The sequence below is a fragment of the Pipistrellus kuhlii genome, unplaced genomic scaffold (genome assembly GCF_014108245.1).
Source record: "Pipistrellus kuhlii isolate mPipKuh1 unplaced genomic scaffold, mPipKuh1.p scaffold_m20_p_10, whole genome shotgun sequence".
Classification (NCBI taxonomy): domain Eukaryota; kingdom Metazoa; phylum Chordata; class Mammalia; order Chiroptera; family Vespertilionidae; genus Pipistrellus; species Pipistrellus kuhlii.
Window position 1 is genome coordinate 28251421 of NW_023425405.1, and position 21953 is coordinate 28273373.

A 21953-nucleotide genomic window follows, 5' to 3' on the forward strand; every position below is an offset into this window, starting at 1 on the left:
TGCTTATCATTGGAAGAGACAGGGAAAACAGGAATAGGAGAAAAATAATTTTGAGTAAGTGAAGATTTGAAAATATCAATGCATATTTATGTTTTTTTTCATCCCTAATTCCTTTTTTATTTTTGCTAAACAATTAAAAATTGTTTATAAATGCTTCACGTGGAATTCCAAGAGTATAACTGAATTTGGTATTTCTACATTTTTCCTCTTCAATCCCTAGATATATAACAACATCCAAATTTTGCTTTCTCCTCACTAGTATAAGTGACTGTATCACATAAGGTAAAAACCCCACTCTATTAAAAATACCAAATATATAAGGTGCACCTTAAACTGCTTTTATAATATGTGTTGAACCCAACCATCAACTGTGTCATTTTATAATGTCACTATAAGTGTGCTTGTACATAAATTAGCATCCCATAAACAGGTCTTATATCCTGAAAACAAATTAGGTCACAAAATGGTCCACTCTTTATATTATCCTGATCTGGAATATTATAAAGTATGTGAATTTTGACAAGCTGCATACAGTGAAAGACTTGCTTCTAAAGATTGGCAAAATTGCTGCCAATTGTTAGAACAAATTTCTCTTTAAACTTAAAGTATCACCTTTGCATAAGCACAATTAACTTAGTTTTCATACATTTCAAGGATGGATTATTCTACAATTCATCTATAAAATGGATGCTTACAAATCTTTTACAATGACAAACATTTACATAATTTTAGGCACTACGTATAAAATAATTATTGTTGTCTTCTGCTAGTTGGACAATTACCTCCAAAAGATTCTATTTCAGTTGTCAGTGCTTTTAAAGTAATTTCTTCGCTTTAAGTCTCCTGGGAAGAATTTAATATTGTTCTTAAAGAGGTTTTCCAGATATGTATTCTTCAGTAAGATAGAGTCAGTAACATAAATTCTCAAAATAAAGTCATTCACCAAAAAATAAATCCCATAAACATATGTGCTGTGCTTTAGACAGAAGCTGCACCTCTCAGCACTGGCCGGGCAGAGTGCCAGGCCTGCTGCTTAGTGGCTCCATGATCTTGGACTCTTAAACATTACTAGTTTCAGCTTCTTCTTTTGTAAAAATGTGGCTTGCAATCTCTGTTTCTTGGGATGGTCGTGTGGAGCTAATGAAATAGCTGGAAAGCGCTGCTTTTTTTTTTTTTTTAAAGGCTAAGAACCATTATACAAACCTTAGTTGTTATTTTTATATATTATTATGCAAAGCAGTATAATCCTGTAATTTGAAATTCAACCAGACATCTTTGAAGAACTCAGTAAACAGGGAAGGATAATGGCCTCTACCCAGTTTCCCTGAAGTCTAATCTAAATATAAGAGAGTCCCCCTGTGACAGCATTCCTTGGGCTGCACTAGGCTGCTCTGATTGGCTACTTACATTGAGCTGGGTTGGTACTGCTGGCAGTCCCAAGGTGATATTGGGCAAAGAGGGAGAGGTATAAAGACTTAGCAGGTTCATGGAATCTTCGTGAATCAGAATGCGTTGCTGTGAAACCATTTGCTATAAAGAAAAGATAAAGGGAAGAAGAATGAAAAGAGGAGTCTCAAAAGATTACAATACCATATATTTTACTGTGAAATGTTTAGATTTCAGACAATAGTTTTAATTTCTCACATTTAGTCAAAGTAATTTTAACTATTTTGATAATTTATTTTATGATTTCTGTATCCAAATGTTATAAGCAAAAATTAAAGCAGCCCTCGCTGGTTGGCTCAGTGAATAGAACGTTGGCCTGCAGACTGAAGGGCCCAGGGTTCGATTCCAGTCAAGGGCATACGCCTGGGTTATGGGCTTGATTCTCAGTAGGGGATGTGCAGGAGGCAGCCAACTGATGGTGCCAAGTGATGAATCTTTCTCATCACTGATGTTTCTATCTCTCTTTCCCACTCCCTTCCTTTCTGAAATCAATAAAAATATATTTTAAAAAATATCTTCAGTCCTCAGGTGAGGATTTTTTTAAAAAATTGACATAATTACAAAATCTGAAGAAAGGGCTTCCGTAGTGATTTTGCAAAATTCATTGTTATAATTCTAGCCGCACAGATAAAAATCTTTGTGTCATCAATCAGTAAAGTACAACAATAAAACTGAATAATTCCTATGAGTATATATACTTTTTTGTATTACTGAGTGATATATACATATATATGTATATAAAATCATTATCTTTATATGAGTTAAACATCATTGTACTGATGGGAAAGCTCACACAAGGAAATCTTAGATTAAATATCACTATAATTCCCTGTACCACAATAGCCTTCGTGTTCACTGAAAAATGCTTCACATGTTGGCATCTCACTCCTTTTTTACAACAAATACCTTTATTTTTTTACAATACAATACTCAGAGTCATGTTTTCCCACATGTGGCCTAATATGGTTGCTTGAATTACATTTTCTGTTTAGTTCTTGCCTCCCTCCCAGAACTCTTACACAAAAAGAGTTACAAAGGTCTTATTAGACTAAGGAACTCTGGCCTGATATGGTCCCCAAGGGAACAACATCCCTGAAAAAGAATACTCCATGTAACAGTGTGACACAGTGGCTGCTTTCTTCCCAAACAAAAAGCATATGGGACTCCAATAAGAGACCACCTCCAAGAGGGATATTGCACACACGGGCTTTGACTAAAGTAAATATAATAACTTGTCAAGCATGTTTGGGGGAGCTGTAGATTTTCCCCTGGACAAACCTGGGATATCAATTAACTGGGGGAAATATCATGTGCTCATATAATGCTACCTCAGACTGTCACTGAAGAGTGATGCGCCACCAAAACACAGGATGTTATTCCAAAACATCACCTCAGTCAGGCGCTTGTTTGGAGATGAGTCATAGCCTTAGGAGCAGAAAGGCAGAAGGTTAAATGTAGATTTTTCTCATTCCAACTTAGAATTCCAAGCTAACTTTGATTTTGTTTTGTTTGTATGTGTGGTTTTTTTTCCTCTAAAGAACAAATCAGATATTTGTGCATGGAAATCTAGAGTTTTCTGAAACTTTTAACATCATGTTGGCTTAATGTGCAACTTTTTGTCAAGGTTGTCTAAAATGCTACTGCGTGAAGATGGTGGGAAAGGAGTTCCTCGTTGCAATGTGCGAGATTGCAATTTTATTTTAGGGGTTATGAGAAACAGTTGTGTATTTGCTCTAATTAAAACTGTAAGTTGCTATTGTGCTTACACTAATATTCTTTTAATATAAATCTTAAGTATAGATACCTGAACAAGAACAGAAAGAATGTATGAGGAAGTAAAAATGTTAACTAGCTCATTGACAGCATGCAGTAATCAATATCTCTATCTATCTCTATCTATCTATCTATCTATCTATCTATCATCTATCTATCTATCATCTATCTACCTATTTATCTATCACCCGATATGCAAATAGACTGAATAGCAGAGCAGCCAAACAAGTGGTTGCTTCATGTGCTCTGACCACCAGTGGTCACATGCAGAACATGGCAGGTGTCAGCAGCAGAGTGTGAAATATGGAGGGTGTTGGCTGTAATGGGATGGTGGAGCAGGTGAGCAGGTGAGCAGGACCAAGGCAGGGCACCAGTTGCCATCATTGGGGTGACTCCCTGGTAGTTACTGAAAATTCTTTGCTCCTGTGAGCTGCAGTCCTGCCTGGAGCTCCCTCCTACCTGCTGCCAGTGCCTGGAGCTGGTCCCGATCACTTGGCACCATCAGTGGATGTGAGCGGCGGCTGCCAGCCCTGATGGCCCCTGAGGACATCTCCACCTCCCCCTGCTCCTGAAGGGTGATCAGGACAGCAGACACTGCTCACACCCGCTGCTGGTGCTTTGTGCCATCAGTGTGGGAGTAGTGGCAGTGGGAGCAGGGCTGCTGCCAAAGAGGGGGCTAGAGGCTGTGCAGGAGGGACCAGGAAGGGGCATGGAGGATGGGCTGAGACCCACCCCTGTGGGCCCACAGTTCCTTTTCAAGGTGCACAAATTCATGCACTGGGCTCCTAGTTTATAATAAATTACTCTTTGTATTTATACAAAGAATAAAAGTGTCCAGCTGGCCCAGCTGTGAAAAGGAAACAGAAGACCTGGTGATGTTACGAATGCAAGTCTCCCTAGTTCACTAGGGCGAGTCGGTCCTTGCCAGTTCTGCCCACAGAGGCGGTAAACTTTAGGGACTAGGATGCGACTTAGTTATTTCCCTTTGATGCCAGATAAGGAAGCAGGTGGAGCATTTGTGTGGACTTCCAATGGCTAACATTGCAAATGACTTAACAGACCTGGAAAATGCTTTCCCCAAATCACCTTCTTTAATGCTAACTCTCCTCAATTTGGCCTTTTTGATGGGAGCAGTCTACCAGTTCCAGGTTCATGGATCTTAATAAGCACCTGGAGCTGTAATCTACACGGCTCCCAGGGCAGATGCGCTGGAATGTCAGGAAGACAGGTGCCCAGGGGTGCTGATTCATGCAAACAAAAAAGGGTCCTGCCCAGGATTCTTGTGAGGCTGGATGGTTACCCCAGCTTAGCTCTCTGCTGAGCTCACCAGTGTTTTTAGGCAAAACCAGGATTTTTCCAGCAAGTAGTTTTGAAACAGATCCAGCCCTTAAATCAGTGCTGTGCTAAGAAGCCAGTGTTTCACATCTTAGAACGTGGGATGATGGTATTCAGCTAAAAAAATCTCAGGACCAGAAATGCTTGCTGCGGTCAGACCAAATGAAAACATTAAAAATATACGTGGATATCATTTAACAATCACAAAGCAATTAACAAGTAACAGTTAGATGAATAATGTGGTAGAGGCGATGGGCATACAAAGGTGTTCTGCATCACCTAGATGTCGACCTAGACCAATGGTCGGCAAACTGGCTTGCAAGCCACATGAGGCTCTTAGGCCCCTTGAGTGTGGCTCTTCCACAAATACCATGTGCGGGCATGCATGTACAGTGCGATTGAAACTTAGTGGCCCATGCACAGGAGTCGGTTTTTGGCTCTCAAAAGAAATTTCAATCGTTGTACTGTTGATATTTGGCTCTGTTGACTAATGAGTTTGCCAACCACGGTCCTATACCACTTAAGGTCACATGCCCTTCAGATACACGGAGACATGGAGCACCAATGCTAATGACCTGTAAGCACTGCTGTGGCGGGAACAGGGTTCGAGTCTGAAGTGGCACAGAGCAGGGTGTCGGTTTTAAACCAGGCTTTGATGGGTAATGAGCATTTCACCGGAAAGAGCATGATCCTGAGAAGAGGGATATGGCTGAGCCAGGTGTCCAGGCAGGGGAGGTCTCCTCACATTTGAATAATGATCTTCAAAATTTAAATACTTTCCTCACCAGCCTGGTAAACAATAGCCTACCTTATGGATAATATCTGCACTCCACGTAAACAAAATACACATAAACAGAAAATAAGCCAAAGAAGTCAACAGATGACTCTTGACAACACTGGTTATGGAAATAAGAAGCTAATAGCAAAAGTGGATGTAGAATTTTCAATTTACTAGTACTGTGCATTCAAAAGGACCCACACAATGCCTGAGCTTTAGAAAGAGAACCTACTTATCTGGTGTCCTGGTAAGAAATGGCCAGGCCTAGTGAAGAGAAGTACACACTGAGCATTTTGCATTTGAGTTCTACCCCTCACTGGCTTGTAACTCTGGGTAGGCAGCATACAACTGAGGCATCTCTGAGTAGTCTATCAGATAATACCTATGTCTATGAGTATAGCATCCAGGCATGGACACAAACAATAGTGCTGTGAAGGCCAGGGGAAGGGATGAAGAAGGGGTTAATGGGGGAGGGGCACCTGTTATACTTTCTACAATAAAGATAAATTTAAAAACACACAAAAGAATAGCATCCACGAAGATGTCTGTTTTGTCTTTAAAAGGCTCCAACCCCCAAATCTAGACTATCTAAAAAAGAAGATACCACATTCACAACAAAAGAGTCTCCTAATGCATCAACATTTGCCGATGGCTTTCACACTATTTTTCTAGATAGTATTTATTTTCTTCTCTCCTTCCAGAGAGCTGAGAGAAAATTGATATAGGCAGTGAAAAAAAAAATCTCTAAATTTTTATTTTGACTGAAGAATATATTACTATAAAATGGTTTGGGGACCAAAAAGAAATGATCATTTAACAAGACTTCCTTTGCATTTAAAGGTCTTGCTTTACAATGTTGACTCATGTTATTCCTAGAAAAAGATCCATTTGTCATAGCAACCTCTTTTCCCCCAGGGGGAGAAAGCGGGTTTTCAGGCGCTGCCATCTAAAACCATAGCCCTACACCCACTCAGTGGGGAGCATAACATTTACAACAAATGTCACAACAACCATTATGAAGCTATAGGCAGATGAGTCATGTGAGACTGGGGCAGCACAGCCATTTCCGATTACTTTAAAGTACTTAACCTTATTATTAGAATCCTTAAAAAAAAAAAAAAGAAATCATCTGTATCTAGTGGGAAAAATTATTTAAAAAAATAGCACAGCAAAGCCAGCCACTAATGTTCAACTAGAAATAAACCAGCTGCTTGGCTACTGTTACAATAGCTATCAAATAAATCCACGAAGCTAAAATAATGGTGTTGAGATTCGTGGAAACATATTTGAACCCACAAGCCCACAGTATTAACAATAAAGTAACTAGATAGGTAAAGACATCTCTGACTGGAGTTGGAAATAGAAACTCCTTGGGTTTCAGCTCCCCAGCCACGTGTCCAAACAAGTAAAGGAAGTAGCTCCAACTATCTGAGTTTGGACTGAGCATATGTAAGAAATAGAAGAAATGGCATAACCATTATTGCTTGTCTCATTTCCGGCTCTTTTAAGTGTATTTCTTGGATCACATGATCTCATTCATCTAGGGGAAATAATGAACAACATAAACTGATGACCAAAAGCAGACTCAGAGACAGGGAAGCATTGATCAGATTGTCAAACCTCAGAGGGGAGGTAGAGGAGGGTGGGGGGAGGGGGGAAAAATCAACCAAAGGACTTGTGTGCATGCATATAAGCCTAACCAGTGGCCATGGACAACAGAGGGGTGGGGGCATATGTAGGGAGGGGTTTGGGATGGGAATGGGGGGATGAAGACACATATGTGATACCTTAATCAATAAAGAAATTACAAACAAAAGAACTGGAGCAGAAGTGGTCAGAGCAGATGGAGGCCAATTGGCACACGCGATGTGCTGGCTGGAAGACAAACATGCTAATGAGTTTTCCCCATTAGTCGTCAGTTCTGACAATAACAAAAAATGAACTTGCCCCCTCTCCTCCTCACTTCCAACGTACCACCTGCCCTGCAAACACTGATTCCAACAAGCCGTGGGGAGGTGTCACTACCTTTCACTAGACCTGAGATCCAGGGCGAGTTTAAGGACTTAACCAATGACAACAAAGGACCTGGTTTTCAGACAAGGTCCCAACAAAGCCTTCTGAATGGAAAACCCGCCGACATCAATTCGCTGTTCTGTTCTCTTACTCTGCGCTTCTGGGTAAACTCTCCTCCAGCCTGTGTCTTAACCTTTATCCACATTATGCAGCACATGTGAATTACAAGACAGAACATTTTCTTTTCGTCTGAGCCTCCCGTTCAGGCTAAGAAACAGGCTTCCTTTCCTTCTTCCCCAAGGAGCAGAGGGAGTGGAAGCCCTTTCATGTACATGGGCTCTGAATGAATGAGGTGACATGCTTTCCTACGCACAGGTCACAGAACAAAGAATTCGCTCACATGCGCCCTGTTAGACGATTTTAAAAGAAAAACTCACCCCTGGTACGTAAGCAAGGAGGGCAGAATGAGCCTGTTTTGTAAATGGGGAAGTACACAAACTCACTTGATTTTTGAAAGTGTAGTTAATGATATTCATCTTTCAGATCTCCAACATTGGTTGCTATGAAATTATATGTTGTTATTCATCTTAGGATATGCCTTTAAAAATCACACTAAGCTCAAAGTGATTGCTAATCAAGAATTGACTGAAAATAGTTTGTTCATCTTTTTCCCTAGCTTCAGTGGAAGCTTTCAGTGTAACCAAGACATTAATTGGCTGAGAGGTTTAGCTTGCCTTGTGCTGTCTCCTCCCCTTTCCAGTATGAATTACACGGCAGACCCTTGTAAATGCAGCAGGAAAGCACATGTTAGCCATCAGGGTGGAATTGCTTGTTCTGGGCCACGGAAAGGCTACCCATCAGGGTAGAAAGGTCTGCCCACCTGGCCTTTTAGTTCATAGTTCAGGCACACAATTAATTCATTATGGGGTAAGTCACTGCTTGCTTTTGAGCTAGTCTTTCCAGCTCTGGAGGTGAATGTCCCGGCACTGACCTGAAGAAATACCTCTACTCTTTCAAACTGCTCTAAATCACATTTCCTTCTGGTTTGATTTTATTTGTTTTTGTTGTTTTCATTTTTTTTTTTTAAACAATTCGGGTGGAAGGAAAGTTTCTAGTGATGGAATATGTTCAACAATTAGCTGAAATCCTTGGGCATCTAAACAAATATTTGTGACAGTCAACCTTTTGGGAATGTAAAAAGGTCTAAAATAATATAAGCAAATCCCTTTCCTTTACATTCTCCTCTCCATGTATTTTGAAGTTTAAAGATAGGGTCATGAAAAGCTTGAAAGGAAGAGAAAAATCTCTCCTTTTTCATTTATTTCTGGTCCCATGAATACATAATATTTCCTGGTTGTTCCTTCACGCAGTACAAAGTACTACATGTAGATAGGTGTTTATAACTGATGAATATATGCATCTTCCTCTTTAGTAACTGACCATGTCACTAACCCCTCCTTTCCTCCTGGGAGTTAACCGCCATGCTAACTTTTGTGTTCATCACTCCCTTGCCTTTTAAAAATATACTTTTACTGCATACGGTTTCCTGATCAAAATGCCATGCTGCTGCTTCTGAACCTATAAAATACTGCCATGCTGGGAAGTGCTCTTCTGCATCTTTTTGCATAAACAATGCATTTCTGAGAATCACACGTGCTGTCGAATGTAGTTTACTGTGTCATTTTCTTTTTCCAAGGGCAAATTCACCCAGAGCCACACCCTTGAGCCCTTCAGTATTCCAGCTATTACTGAAGATCACACTCTTTAAAATGGCAACGGATGGAAACCTAACATTCTTAAGAAATAATTGCTACCGAGTTTTTCTTTTCCTGTAAATGGACAAAAGGGCTGCTGAAAACTGACCAATTCTGGATATATAACTGCACTAACAAATACAATACCTATAACCAATAGTCCAAAAATCCCGCTGACATCTATGGCCACATCAGGCATTATGCTTTAGTTAAGATAACAGGAAAAGGGCATGAAGAGCCACAGTCTAGTAAGAAACAAGAAACAGATGAAGGGTCTGGAGAGAATGTAGAGGCCAGAACTGTTATTCTTCAATTAGCTAAACAATGGTTACAAGCGAGACAGTACCTATCTACTCTCCTCATTTTCCTCGGAAAATTGAGAGACATTTTTAAAACTTAGAATAAATGTACATTTCCCTAGAAAGGATTTATGTTTTCTTTTTTTTCTAGAAACTCAGGGGAACTCCAAATCTGGGGCATTTTAAACCAAATTATCAGTTTGAGGTTCTGTAAATTTGGGTTATAACTCTATGCAAGGACTAGCTTTGGTTATAATTTCTGAAGAAAGATTCTGCACCACTGTGGTCCCCATCAGGACACCTCTGGGGGTGGGGTTGTCAATGTTGCATAGATATGGGCCTTTGTGGTCCCAGCTTAGGGTTTGGAGGGTCTTCTATTACATTATCCTCTTTGGTCAGTATTGGCCTTTTCTTTTTATCTCCTGAGTTTTGTGAGGCCTTGAAAACTAAAACCCAAGTACACCTGTGTTCTAGGAGCAAAGGTGACCTCATTAGCTTCAGTCCTTTGCTTATATGGATACACTCTGGGTTTTTTATTTCAATTATATTTTAGTCAAAGAATTTATAAGTAATTAATTACAAATCTGTGTGCATGTGTGTAAATGTGAGTGTTAGAGACACAGATTAAGGCATAAGATACAGAGGACATTTCTGTCAGTCATGCTCCACTGTCCCAAATTAACACAATTGTCATGAGAGACAGTGAAGTGAGCTCCTTGTATGTAGAAGTGTTCTAGTAGAAGTTTCATAATTACATATCAGGAAAACTATACAGGTGATCCAAGAATCAGATATTTGATCAGTCTATTTCAGCCTCAAGTTATCATCCTATCTAATAAAAGAGTAATATGTAAATTGACCATCACTCCAATGCAAAAGATGGCTGCCCCTATGTGGTCAAAGATCCTGATCCCATGTGGACACAAGATGGCCACCACAAGATGGCCAGCAGGGGAGGTCAGTTGAGAGGGACCAGGCCTGCAAGGGCAGGCAGTTGGGGACAATCAAGCCTGCAGGGGAGGAAAGTTGGGGGGTGGGGCAGGCCTGAAGAGAAGGGAAGTTGGGGGTGACAGGGTCTGCAGGGAAGGGCAGTTGGCGGGGGGGACCCAGGCCTGCAGGGGAGAACAGTTGGTGGGTGCAGGCCTGTATGAGAGGGAAGTTAGGGGTGACCAGGCCTGCAGGGGAGGGCAGTTAGGGGCAATCAGGCTGGCAGGGGAGCAGTTAGGCATCAATCTGGCTGGCAAGGGAGTAGTTAGGGGGTGATCAGGCTGGCAGGCAGAAGTGGTTAGGGGCAATCAGGAAGGCAGGCAGATGAGCAGTTTGGAGCCAGCAGTTCTGGATTGTGAGAGGGATGTCCAACTGCCCATTTAGGCCTGATCCTACTAGGCCTAAACGGGCAGTCAGACATCCCTCAAAGGGTCCCAGATTGGAGAGGGTGCAGGCCGGGCTGAGGGACACACACCCCTGTGCACACATTTCATGCACCAAGCCTCTAGTAACTCTATAAAATACAGGGGGAGAAGTATGTTACAGTTATAAATAAGAAGTTACTGCTCGGGCTTTCCCTGCATAGAGCAATGCATGGGAAGGAGGCATTACTATGACAGAAAAGAAAAAGTGAGAGTGTCAATCAATTGTCAGCAACTTCAACACGGCTGATGCCACAAGAGCAGCTATTTCTAGGCTATTGCCTTTACTTAGCCTAATACTGAAACTATATAGACAAATTCTTGCTGACTCCTGACTTACTTTCCTCTTTTCTTATTAGCACTGGTTTCAATAAATTATTCATTGAAAAAATAAATGTTAATACACTTGATTGGATACAATCACAAAAAAATGCATGTGTGTTATTTTAGACCAATTTTAATATTTTATTCTTCAAGGACAAAGTCCCTACCTTATTTATCTTTATATTCCCCTTGCCAGGCAAAGTGACTACCACATAGTAGGTGCTTCATAAGTGTTTGCTCAGTGGAGCACATTTTTACAATGTTCTTCAACTATAATATTCCTTTTTTTTTTTAATTTCTCTTAGGTCAAATGAATAAAACCTACCTTACTGTACTGTTGTTCCTTGAGGTTGCATGAAGTTGTTTTTATACTTACTGATATGTCTACTCTCATAAAACACACACACACACACACACACACACACACACAACACACAAAAAAACAAAACAAAACAAAACAAAACACACACACACACACACCAAGAACCAAGCAGAAGGACTACTGAGCTGCTCAACTTCTGGGCAGCATAAACTCAGCATCGTTGAGTGCACAAGGATGACATTTCAATATTTTCAGATCTGATTGTGTCCAGACTTTGTAAATAAGGTCAAGTTTACTCAATTCCACATTTTACAAGTTTATAAGAAAAGTCACTAGGAACAGGTAGCTTTAATCTGCCATTCAGAAACAACACTGTGTTTTCAGGAGCTGATTGAGGAAGATCTAACTTTTGGAAGAACCAAAATAATACGAGTCTTACCTCCGCATGAGGAGTTGGTGGCAAAACCGAAGTCTCATTTTCAGTGACATTTCCAGTGGGCCCATTGTTTGGGGAACTGGGACCCGACCCAGGAGAACTGCTACTGACGGAGGACTCTGAAAAACATTTGAAAGCACAATTTATTCTCATAAAATGAAAAAACTGAATTTAGTTCTACTCTAAAAAATAGACAGCCTTGAACCTTGTTTTATCCCCCAATGGAAGAATAAGCACCATTTTGGTAAATCAAAAGAATGATGAGGCATTTGTGAATATTTCACCTAAGTTTATGGCCTTATCCCCAGTCTCCTTCCCTTGTCAAAATTACTTAATATTGTGACATCCACTATCATCTCATGGAAATTATATTTCTTGCCTTTACCTCTCGTAAATCCCAGCCTGAAACCTTTTGAGATGCTGGACATTTTAATCTCTCGTTATATGTGAATCAAATTCAGTGTATTCCGGTATTAAATGTGTTCTGTTTATCTCTGCTTACCACCACCCTCAGAGTCATTCTCACTCCCTTCTTTACCCCCAAACTAATCACTTACTAGGTTAGTTCTATTTGTTCTTTACATGATCTCTCATCTACTTCTGACTACTATAAGTCCAACTTAAGCCCTCAACCTTCATTATTCTCTCAGGGTCTCTAGAAAAGTATGCTGATATTTCTGAGTTACCATAGTAGCTTCTCAAAACTTTCCCCTACACTGTTGCCAGTGAGATGGGTCATAGTGAGACAAGTTTTCCCATAAAGGTCTGAAGCTGTCCAATAGTTTAGAAGTTTATCTGGAATGTAAAACAGACTGGATCTGGGAAACACAGATTCAGAGGGCTAACCAACCTGTGCCCCAGGGAAGACAAAGATAGCCAGAGCTTATAAAGGCAAAAAACACACGCTGGAACCAAAGAAGCTATTCCTACTGGCTAGTTAACATGGTGGGGCGCTGGCTCAGAAAGGTTTGGTCAGGTCCAGAGGATGAAATTAAGGTAAGAGGGCAAGGGTCAAGTTCCAGAATGTATGTCTAAAGCCACACGAAAGTCCAAAACCCAAACCTCATCTGGGTGCCAAGATGTCTAAGTCTGACCTTCCTAATGACCTTCAGGCTCCATTTAAAACATTTCAGTTCACCGTCCCTGCTTCTAAATGGAACTTACCATGATTTTCTGTTATTGTCCTTCCTGCATCCTACACTCAGATTTAAATCACCTCCTCCCCATTAAGTGCCACTTTTCAGGCTTTTCATCCACCTTCTCCTCCACTTGTTTCATTGCAGGCCCAATCCCACCTTGAAGATGATAGCCTGGCGCATACACTGTCTGTCCGCCAGGGAACAGGAGCTCCCAATTTGTGGGCAATATTTGTCTGTCCTTTCTTAGAACACCCTCAAATTTCAACTTTCTTTTATCAAGATTTCTTTATTCAGGGGTGCCATGCCAAAGGAAAGAACATGAGATGGATGACAGAATTCTGATCCTGCCACCTACTTACTGTGGGATTTCATCAAGTCTTGGGTATCAAGATTCTTAAACATATCTTGCTTACTACCTTTCTGTTTGTATATCTTGCATACATTCTGATCAATCATGGGTTTGATTTTTTTTTAACCTCTACCTCTGTCTTGGCTACTTTTTTTTTTTTTTTTTTTTTTTTTTTTTTAAGAAGAAAACACACATTAAAAAAAAATCCTTCTAGAAGCTTGTTTTCTAGCCCCAGACGCCTAACTCTTGTCTTTCCTCTATAACTAGTACTGATTTTTCCTGGATGTCTCATTTCCATACCCTGCCTTTAAAAAAACAACAGAAACTACTGCCTTAAACATTCTGTCTTATCAGTTTAACATTATATTATTGATATGATCTTATGTGATATTCAGACAGGGGGGGGGGATTTCCTTATGTAGAATCACTATGATAAGCACTACAATGGAAGGCAACACATATTGGGACAGGATTCTACAACTTCCCACTGGAAAAGGTTTGGGGGGAGATGAAGCAACTGACTTTCTGGGAACAACCAGAAAAGATATGCAGTAAGAACTTACCCAAGAGTAGTTCAGGAAAAGGGGACAATGGAGAAGGGGAGAATGGAAGAGAGGGTGCCATGGGCACAGGGATGTGCTAAGGCTTAGAACTGACAAATAACATGACCTGGGAAGGGAAATGGACAGAAATTTTGAGTTTGAAAGAGAGGAAGATGGCCGAGACTGGTTTGGCTCAGTGGATAGAGCCTCGGCCTGCAGACTGAAAGGTCCCAGGTTCAATTCCGGTCAAGGGCATGTACCTTGGTTGCGGGCACATCCCCAGTAGGGGGTGTGCAAGAGGAAGCTGATTGGTGTCTCTCTCTCTCATCAATGTTTCTGACTCTCTATTTCTCTCTCTTCCTCTCTGTAAAAAAATCAATAATATATATATATATATATATATATATATATATATATATATATATATATATATATATTTTTTTTTTTTTTTTTTTTTTAAAGAAAAAAAAAAGAAAAAAAGAAAGAGAGGAAGGTGGTTCCATGTCATCTCCTGGGAGGAAAGAGGTGGTATAGGTGTCAGACGGCAGCCACTGAGCCTATGCACTGGAGAAGAGACACAGCCGTGAGAGCCAAAAAGCAAGAGCGATTTAACTGCTATGATGCTATTGCTACTCTGTGACCAGATAGCAAAAAATAACTAGCATTCAGATACAAACAGAGCTCACCCAAATGACACAAAAACTGGCAGAGCGAGGACAAGGAGGACAGGTGAAGAAAGCTGTATGACCTGTAATCCAGATTCTCCTAACACATTTAGAGCAAGTACAACAAACCAGTTAAAATATCTACTGAAGCCCCACCGATCTTCTGTTCGTTGACTAGAAATGTGTGTCAACTACATGCCCAGGCCTCTTTTTGAATACAGATTATTATTCTCAGATGAAAAGGGGAGTCATTACCTCACAAAATTAGGAAAAGAAAAACATGACATTTCAAAGAAAATAAACTGGAGTAAATCACTAGCAAATGGTAACCCTTATAAATGAGAATTAATCATAACTCTGATAGGTATTAAGCGAAATTTCACTGCAATTTGTTAAGAAATATGTGACTGAAGAAAAGAGTTATGATAAAAAAAAAGAGTTAAGAGGAAAGTAGAAAAGAACATTGTGATAAATAAATATGATCTTACATAATAAAAATTTAAAGTTAAAAAAAGAAATTTATATGGTTTTCTATTTACTGCAAGTTTTTCTGTTATAAGTGAGTCTGCATTCTCCAATTAGAAAAATTGCCTATATCTATTTATATTAGACAATTAATATGTTGATTTTTCTTTGTATTCATTAAAATACTGCTTCACTCCCCAACTCTCCAACCACACCAAGGACCTCTATTATGAAAACTTACGATTTTTACTTGAAAAAAAGTCTATTAACTCTGAGTTTAGGATCCCATTAATCTAAGTTAGTGATTATATTTTATAGTGTAAAATAAATATAAACTCTAGTCAAAATAATTTTTCTTTATTTATTTAGTATTTCTTATCACTCAAGGAAAAAATTTCCCACTAATACTTTTCTTTAGATAAACATATTAATCTGTCACGATTTAATAGAAGACTAAACTTTTTCTACCTAAATAATCTGTCAAACTAATAAATTGCATTAGTATCCTCTATATATATTGTCTCACCAAAGTAGACACCATCATTGGTAAAGGAGATACAGAAAAGAAAATACTTTTTAGAAATCTGCTAAGAATAGAATCTGGTCTTGGAGAAAAAATATATCATCTGATTACATTTGTATAAGCACAATTTTCCTTGAGAATGAAGAAAAATAGTTGTAGATTACCACTTCTTTATTGATGCAACTGAATGAAATGATCAGACACAATGCATATCTCTAAGTAGATACTCACTAATCAGTAGTTGGTATTATTGTTTTAGCTAGCCTTTTTTGTTCTTGTGTCCCTAGGTTTTCTTTAATTTCAGACCAGGTACAACTGGGACTAGGGGGCTTTGTAAGACATCAGGTTGAATTTCCTAACCTGTTCACCCCACTACTAACTGGGCAGCTAAAAAAATAAGAACTCTTCCATTTGAGACTAGTGAAAATGACAGATTCTTTCCCTTCATAAAAGGCAATATATCCCCCTCCTGCCATAAGTCCCAGTTCACTAGTAAACACATAAAGTCATTTATGAGTTCGGTAAATTTGTTGAAAAGTCAAGGTTTGCTGTTCCACGTAGTTTAATTTTCCCAGATGTATTTCCTACATTCATTTCTGAGTATGGGGGAAGTGTTCGTCTCCGACCTCCCTCTGCTCATTTCTCATCAAATTTCATTAAAAGTTATATCCTCATGGTTGGCATTCCCCAAATGGACTGCCTGTTTCTGAAAAGATTAAGGTGAGCTTTGGCTTCCCTAGTTATGCCTAGATTGACACATTTTTCTGTTTTTCATTCATTTCCTGTTTAACACAGTTGGTGAATGCATGGCAAGACTTACTGAACTACTAGTGAGTCAATATAATCTTGTTTCAAGAAATGTTTCTCCTTAAAATAACTTTCAATATGCAACAGGAATATTTGTCCTAAGCTTTTCTTTTTCATTCCTACGACAAGCATTTTTTTTTTTATAGTGTGTGTCTGCCCCGTCCTCAATTACCTGTCACCTCAAACATTCGCTTCTTGAATGAAGTGACAACATTTCCATCCTTCCGCCTGAGTAAGGGGCTGCTTCTCCTTTCTGCCACTTTCTGTTTTAACCTGGACCGCACCTTCAAGTTGGGCTCAGAGGCTGGGGATTGAGACAAAGAAAATAGATAAAAATTAAAAATAGAGAGCCAACACTTCTGTGTATAAACAGTGGCTCCCCCTTCTATTTTTGGTCCCTTGTCACCTCAAATTAAAACCCGAAGCAAATAAATAAGGCATTGACCTTGCATTCAACAGACATATAGTACGTATTTTTATGAGATGTATGGAATGCTTGTATCCTACTCTAAATGTAAAGTGGAAAAGGAGTTAAAAGATTACTTTTGTATTTATTTTATCTAACAGAATTGAATTGGTAGCAGGAAACTTAATCACTAAATAAGTTTGGGTCAGAGTAAGATTTATTATCCTTCTGTGTCAGCCCTTCTAATTTTCTCAAGGGTGAAACTCAATAACCACAAAAACAGTACCCTAATGTGATTTCAGGGACTCTGGTCTGACTTCTGGTAGTAAGAAGACACCTCAGTAGCATATAATTTATGTCTCATTCTGACCACTTTGAATAAAACTTTCTGTACATTGAGTATACAATGAATTAGAAAGGAAGGGTGGCCAATTCTTAGCGTTAAAAATTTATGCGTTAGGCTATATGTTCTGAAATATAATTGCACATTATTCACATATATGTTGTTATTTCTTGGTTAAACTATTTAAAGTAGTGATACTTTATAATTAGTCATGATTTATTGGGTTTTCAAGTAATTATATTTTAGAAGAATGGAAACATTGGATTGACTTTCTGGGTAGTAGAAATCAATGATGATGATGGTGGTGGTGATGGTGGTAGTGGTGGTGATGGTGGTAGTGGTGGTGGTGGTGGTGGTAGTGGTGGTGATGATGATGATGGAAAAGACATTTCTGATGTTAGCTAATTTTTATATAGTGATTTCTACATAATATATTTTATATAAAGTTTATATAGTGATTCCTATGTTCCACTGATTTATATAGTGATAACTAACATTTATATAATGACTTCTGATTATAGCTAGAGTTTATGTAATGATTGATTTCTATGACAAACTGTTCTAAGCACTTCGTCAATATTAACTTGTTTAAGCATAAAATATCTATATGGCATAGACTCTATTTATATATTGATTATATATCATTGTGAAAACAATACACAGAGAGAGGTAAGTAACTTGCCCAAGGTCATAGACAAACTGGGATGAAGCCGGAACCTGTATCAGGTAGTCTACATCGAGTCCAGGCTTCTAACTACTGAAAATGCTGCTCCTCCACCTTAAGTCTGAATACCATAAAAAATACAAAAACTGCTTTTTCCAAAGCATTGTTAATCATCTGTACCAGACACAATGTTATAATTTAGCCAGATTTTTTTTTTATCTGTGAGAATGCTTTCTTTGAAGGAATTTTGTATTGTACAGATTGCAAATAGTATCACAGGTAGAACTTAAAAGTTTATTTATCTCTTTATTTTGCTTTTAGACTTTACACATTTCTACTTAAGTTTTTCTCTTTGTCCTCTCTCCCTGCTCAATGCTTCCCTCCCACCCACACCACTTCTCTGCAGCTTCTCCTTGGACCAAGAGCCCATGTATTCTAGGTTTCTTGGAACTGGAATTTGAAAGAAATATTCAGTTGCAAAAAATAAAAAAAGTTAAATTTTTTGTGTTCTACAACTGTTTTTATGCCTGAAAATATTGAAAAAGATAAAAAAAAATGGGTCCTAAAAATATTGTACAAGTAGAAAATGGGGAGAGGGAAGAAATGAGGATCTAGAACAGAAAGCTCAATGACTGGACTCTTAAAATGTATCACTTTATGGGCCTCCCACTGTATTAATTTAATTAGACTTTTTCTTTATATATATATTTATTTTAAAATTCCCCTAATCACACTAAATTTTGCCTCTGGAAAGCTGTAACTAATAAAGAGGAATTCCTAGCTAAATGGATATGTAGAACAAATATCAGATTCTGAGACTTGGATCTAGGCATGATTTTATGATGCATCCCAATGGATTAAACTATAGGCTACCTGTCCAGAGGGAATAAATCAATTGATTAACCACTTCAAAAGATGGAGGAGAAAAGTCATTGTGTTTTCAGTGGAAACAATGGATTGAGTCCACATGACACCACTTCTCAGCTGTGGGGTTGTCAATAAGATTCCAGTGCTTTCTGAGCCTGACTCTTCATTGTAAAGCATAGAAGTCTAACACTTTCCTTATTTTACATCTGATTGGATCTCTGAGCTCATGGAGGCTGAATCCCAGGGTTGTATAATTCTGGTCCTTTGCTGGTAGGATTTAATTCTTTCATTGGTGCTCAACTTACTGGTGGGACTGGCTAGTGATCCAAAGATTAAGGAGGAGGGAGGGGTTGGGATGTCCTATGCTCTCTCCTCTACAAGTGCTGCATCAGCTTTGTCTCCTCTAGAGGCCTCTGATCCCTGGCTCCACCTTGCCCAGCACTCCAGGAACATTATTTCCTCGCCTTGCTTCTTCCCAGGGGAAGGAATCATTGCTATTCTTGCTTCCTGTTTTTGCTATTTTCTGCGTGCCTAAATATCCCTAAGCATCTAAGTCCATGACCCATACTGTGTAGGTTCTGTACCCTGCCAAGACTTTAATTAACACAGTCCTGCTTATTTTGCAAAGTTTTGATGGAATCAAATGAAATACTATCTAGTAGAAGATAAACTAGTCAATCAGAGATGATTTTTGACACCAAGAGACATTGCTACTATAGGGAGTGGCTCTTGGAATCTGATGGACAGAGACTACGAATCTTTATAAATATCCCACAATGCACAGGGTAGCCCTCATGACAAGGAATTACCCAGAGCCAAATGTCAGTATTGCCAAGTGTGAGAAATCCTTGGGTAAGCAATCACTAAAAAGAAGTTGTTAACAATTGTCCTTCACAGGGATGATCAAATGAGGTGATATCTATTAGAGATTGAGATTCTCAAAGAGGATGCAGGGCACAGTAAGGGAAGAAAGTGAAGATGATCAGAAATCAGGAGTGCCACAGGTAGCTTGAAAATACAAAATATTTCAATACATTTTATACTTATAAATTTACGTTAAAACATCTGTAATACAATTTATTTCTAAAGAAAGCAAAGTTAGTCAACTTCTATTGGTTATGGAGCTATACAGAAAGATGGAATTTCTCAATTTGAAATGATAATATTTGAGACATTGTGATTTTTCTCTCTATATCAATTGACTACAAGAATTTTTTAATTCTAGGAATTATTGATATTCCATAAAGTACAACATAAATTGATTTTCTTAAAGCATACTGTATGCTATTTTTCTAAATAAAGGTCCATAGTCATTGGTTTTAGCAAAAATGTTCACCTATATTTCAATACTGGTTTTGAGTCACAATAGAATGATTGATAACCATCATTTAGTCCTTGCAATGCTTTATAAACTCAGTCCTAACATTTCAGAAGCCCGCCCACCAAAGCTCAGCATGATATACGCCCAGGCAGAAGAATTAATGGCCTATTGTGCTGACTCAGTTTGAGTTAAAGTTAATTCCATTTTTCTTAATGCTCTGGTCTCCCTAAAGTCTGAAGATTTCCATTCCAGTGACTTACTAATGGGATTCAAATCCTCAAGAGCCCAGAGAGAGATCACTAACTGGGGAGACATTCTGCTTGTATTTGAACATATTTCATGCCTAGTTGCACTAATTGCATTTCTATTTTTACCCCACACCCATCACTCTCTGCATCTCAATTAATCACAGAAACAGAAGCAAAGCTTTTTAGTGTATGTGCCTATCTAAATGCATTTGTCTGCTGAGATGGAAAACTTGCATGAAAAATTGATTATCATTATTTAAATAAAACAATCAATATTAAAATAAAGAGGACAGAGCGAAAAAAATGTTTTCTCTTTGTACTTAAAAGAAAAAAAGTGAAAAAAAGAAACAGAAGAAATGCTTTTGTTTCATAAAGTAAATTTACTTCAAATTTTTCTTCTCATAAGGATCTCCATGGTAGAGAATGATTTTAGGTGTGATGTTATGAGAACAAACAATAGCAAATAAATAGTAAAGTTGAATAGCAGAATCACACCTTAAAAAATCTAGATAGCAAGGCACAGTAAAGTGATAAGACCCAGACTTTTCATCCCTGAGATTGGAGTGCGTAAGTTTCATTTTCATGTATGTGCACACACATACAGACATGGATACTATCTTTTGTAGAAGCAAGGAGGTCTCTCAAACACACAGACCAGACTCAAGGCTAACTTTTCCATGTACTAACTGTAACCCTGGGTGAGTTGCTTATCTCCATGATTCATTTTATCATCTATTACAGAGCAGTAAGGATGCCTACCAAGCATTGTGGTGGAAGATTAGAGGGGTGGAACAAAGTTACTAGCTCAACTGTCTGTCAAAAGATAAGTTGTCCAATAGATAGAAGTTGAATAGATGAATGCTTCATGGAATACACAGATAAGATCAAGGAGCTTATATTAAAACTAGAAGTCCAATGCATGAATTTGTGCTTGGGGGGTCTGGTTGGCCCACTGCAATCGGGGCCAATCAGGTTGGACTGACTAGGGGGAGGGAATTATGAAGGTTGGCAGGCTGGCCCCACCCCCAATTGGGGTGGGGGGGCCAATCTGGGGTGGGGCTGTCAAGTGGGAGGGGCTGAGGGCAGTTGGCTGGCCAGCCCTGCCCCCTGGTTGAGCTTTCAGTCAAACTCCCCATCGAGGGGTCAATTTGCATATTAGCCTTTTATTATATAGGATTAAACAAAACAACTAAAATGCACACATAAGTAGAGGGACTAAAGGTTACAACTGACAACTGATCTATTCCCTTTGCTGAGTGCAACTTTACCTATAATAACAACAAATATAATAATAATCATTTTCTGATCTTTTACTCAGAATATGTTAAATATTTTTTTGGTTAATAATTGACTTTATATATTTTCATCACTTTTTTTTTAACTTGCCTGTTTATAATTTCCACACTGTTTTGTTCTATGTTGCAAATATATTACCATCTACTAAGAATGATTACCGTGTTTATTTATTATTTAGTCTCTGTTCACTTTTCATCCTAAATTATGAATAGGCCTTACACCAATAACTTAGACAAAAATTCAATACCACATACCGTGGTATATAGAAGTTCTTCATGTCCACTGGATACGATCAAAGAAGAATAGGAGGCAAAGGAGAACTGCCCTGGGTGGGCATCTTCCCTTAGTGTGCCCAGATGCCTCACTTCATGAGCCAGGGCAGGGGCCTCCAGAGTCCAAAGGCCCATGACAAGCCACTCAGTTTCCTAA

At 38.8% G+C, this 21953-nt stretch overlaps 1 protein-coding gene across 1 annotated transcript in view; it reads right to left on the reverse strand.

Moving 5' to 3' along the window:
• The window catches only part of HDAC9 (histone deacetylase 9), an 817093-nt gene that overhangs the window by 322782 nt on the left and 472358 nt on the right, over window positions 1–21953 (reverse strand). The window contains exons 8-10 of the mRNA XM_036429233.2: window positions 16552–16683; window positions 11893–12008; window positions 1408–1530 (exon numbers count right to left, since the gene is read on the reverse strand). Coding sequence (XP_036285126.2) covers window positions 1408–1530; window positions 11893–12008; window positions 16552–16683 — 371 coding nt within the window. The remainder of the gene's footprint in view (window positions 1–1407; window positions 1531–11892; window positions 12009–16551; window positions 16684–21953) is intronic.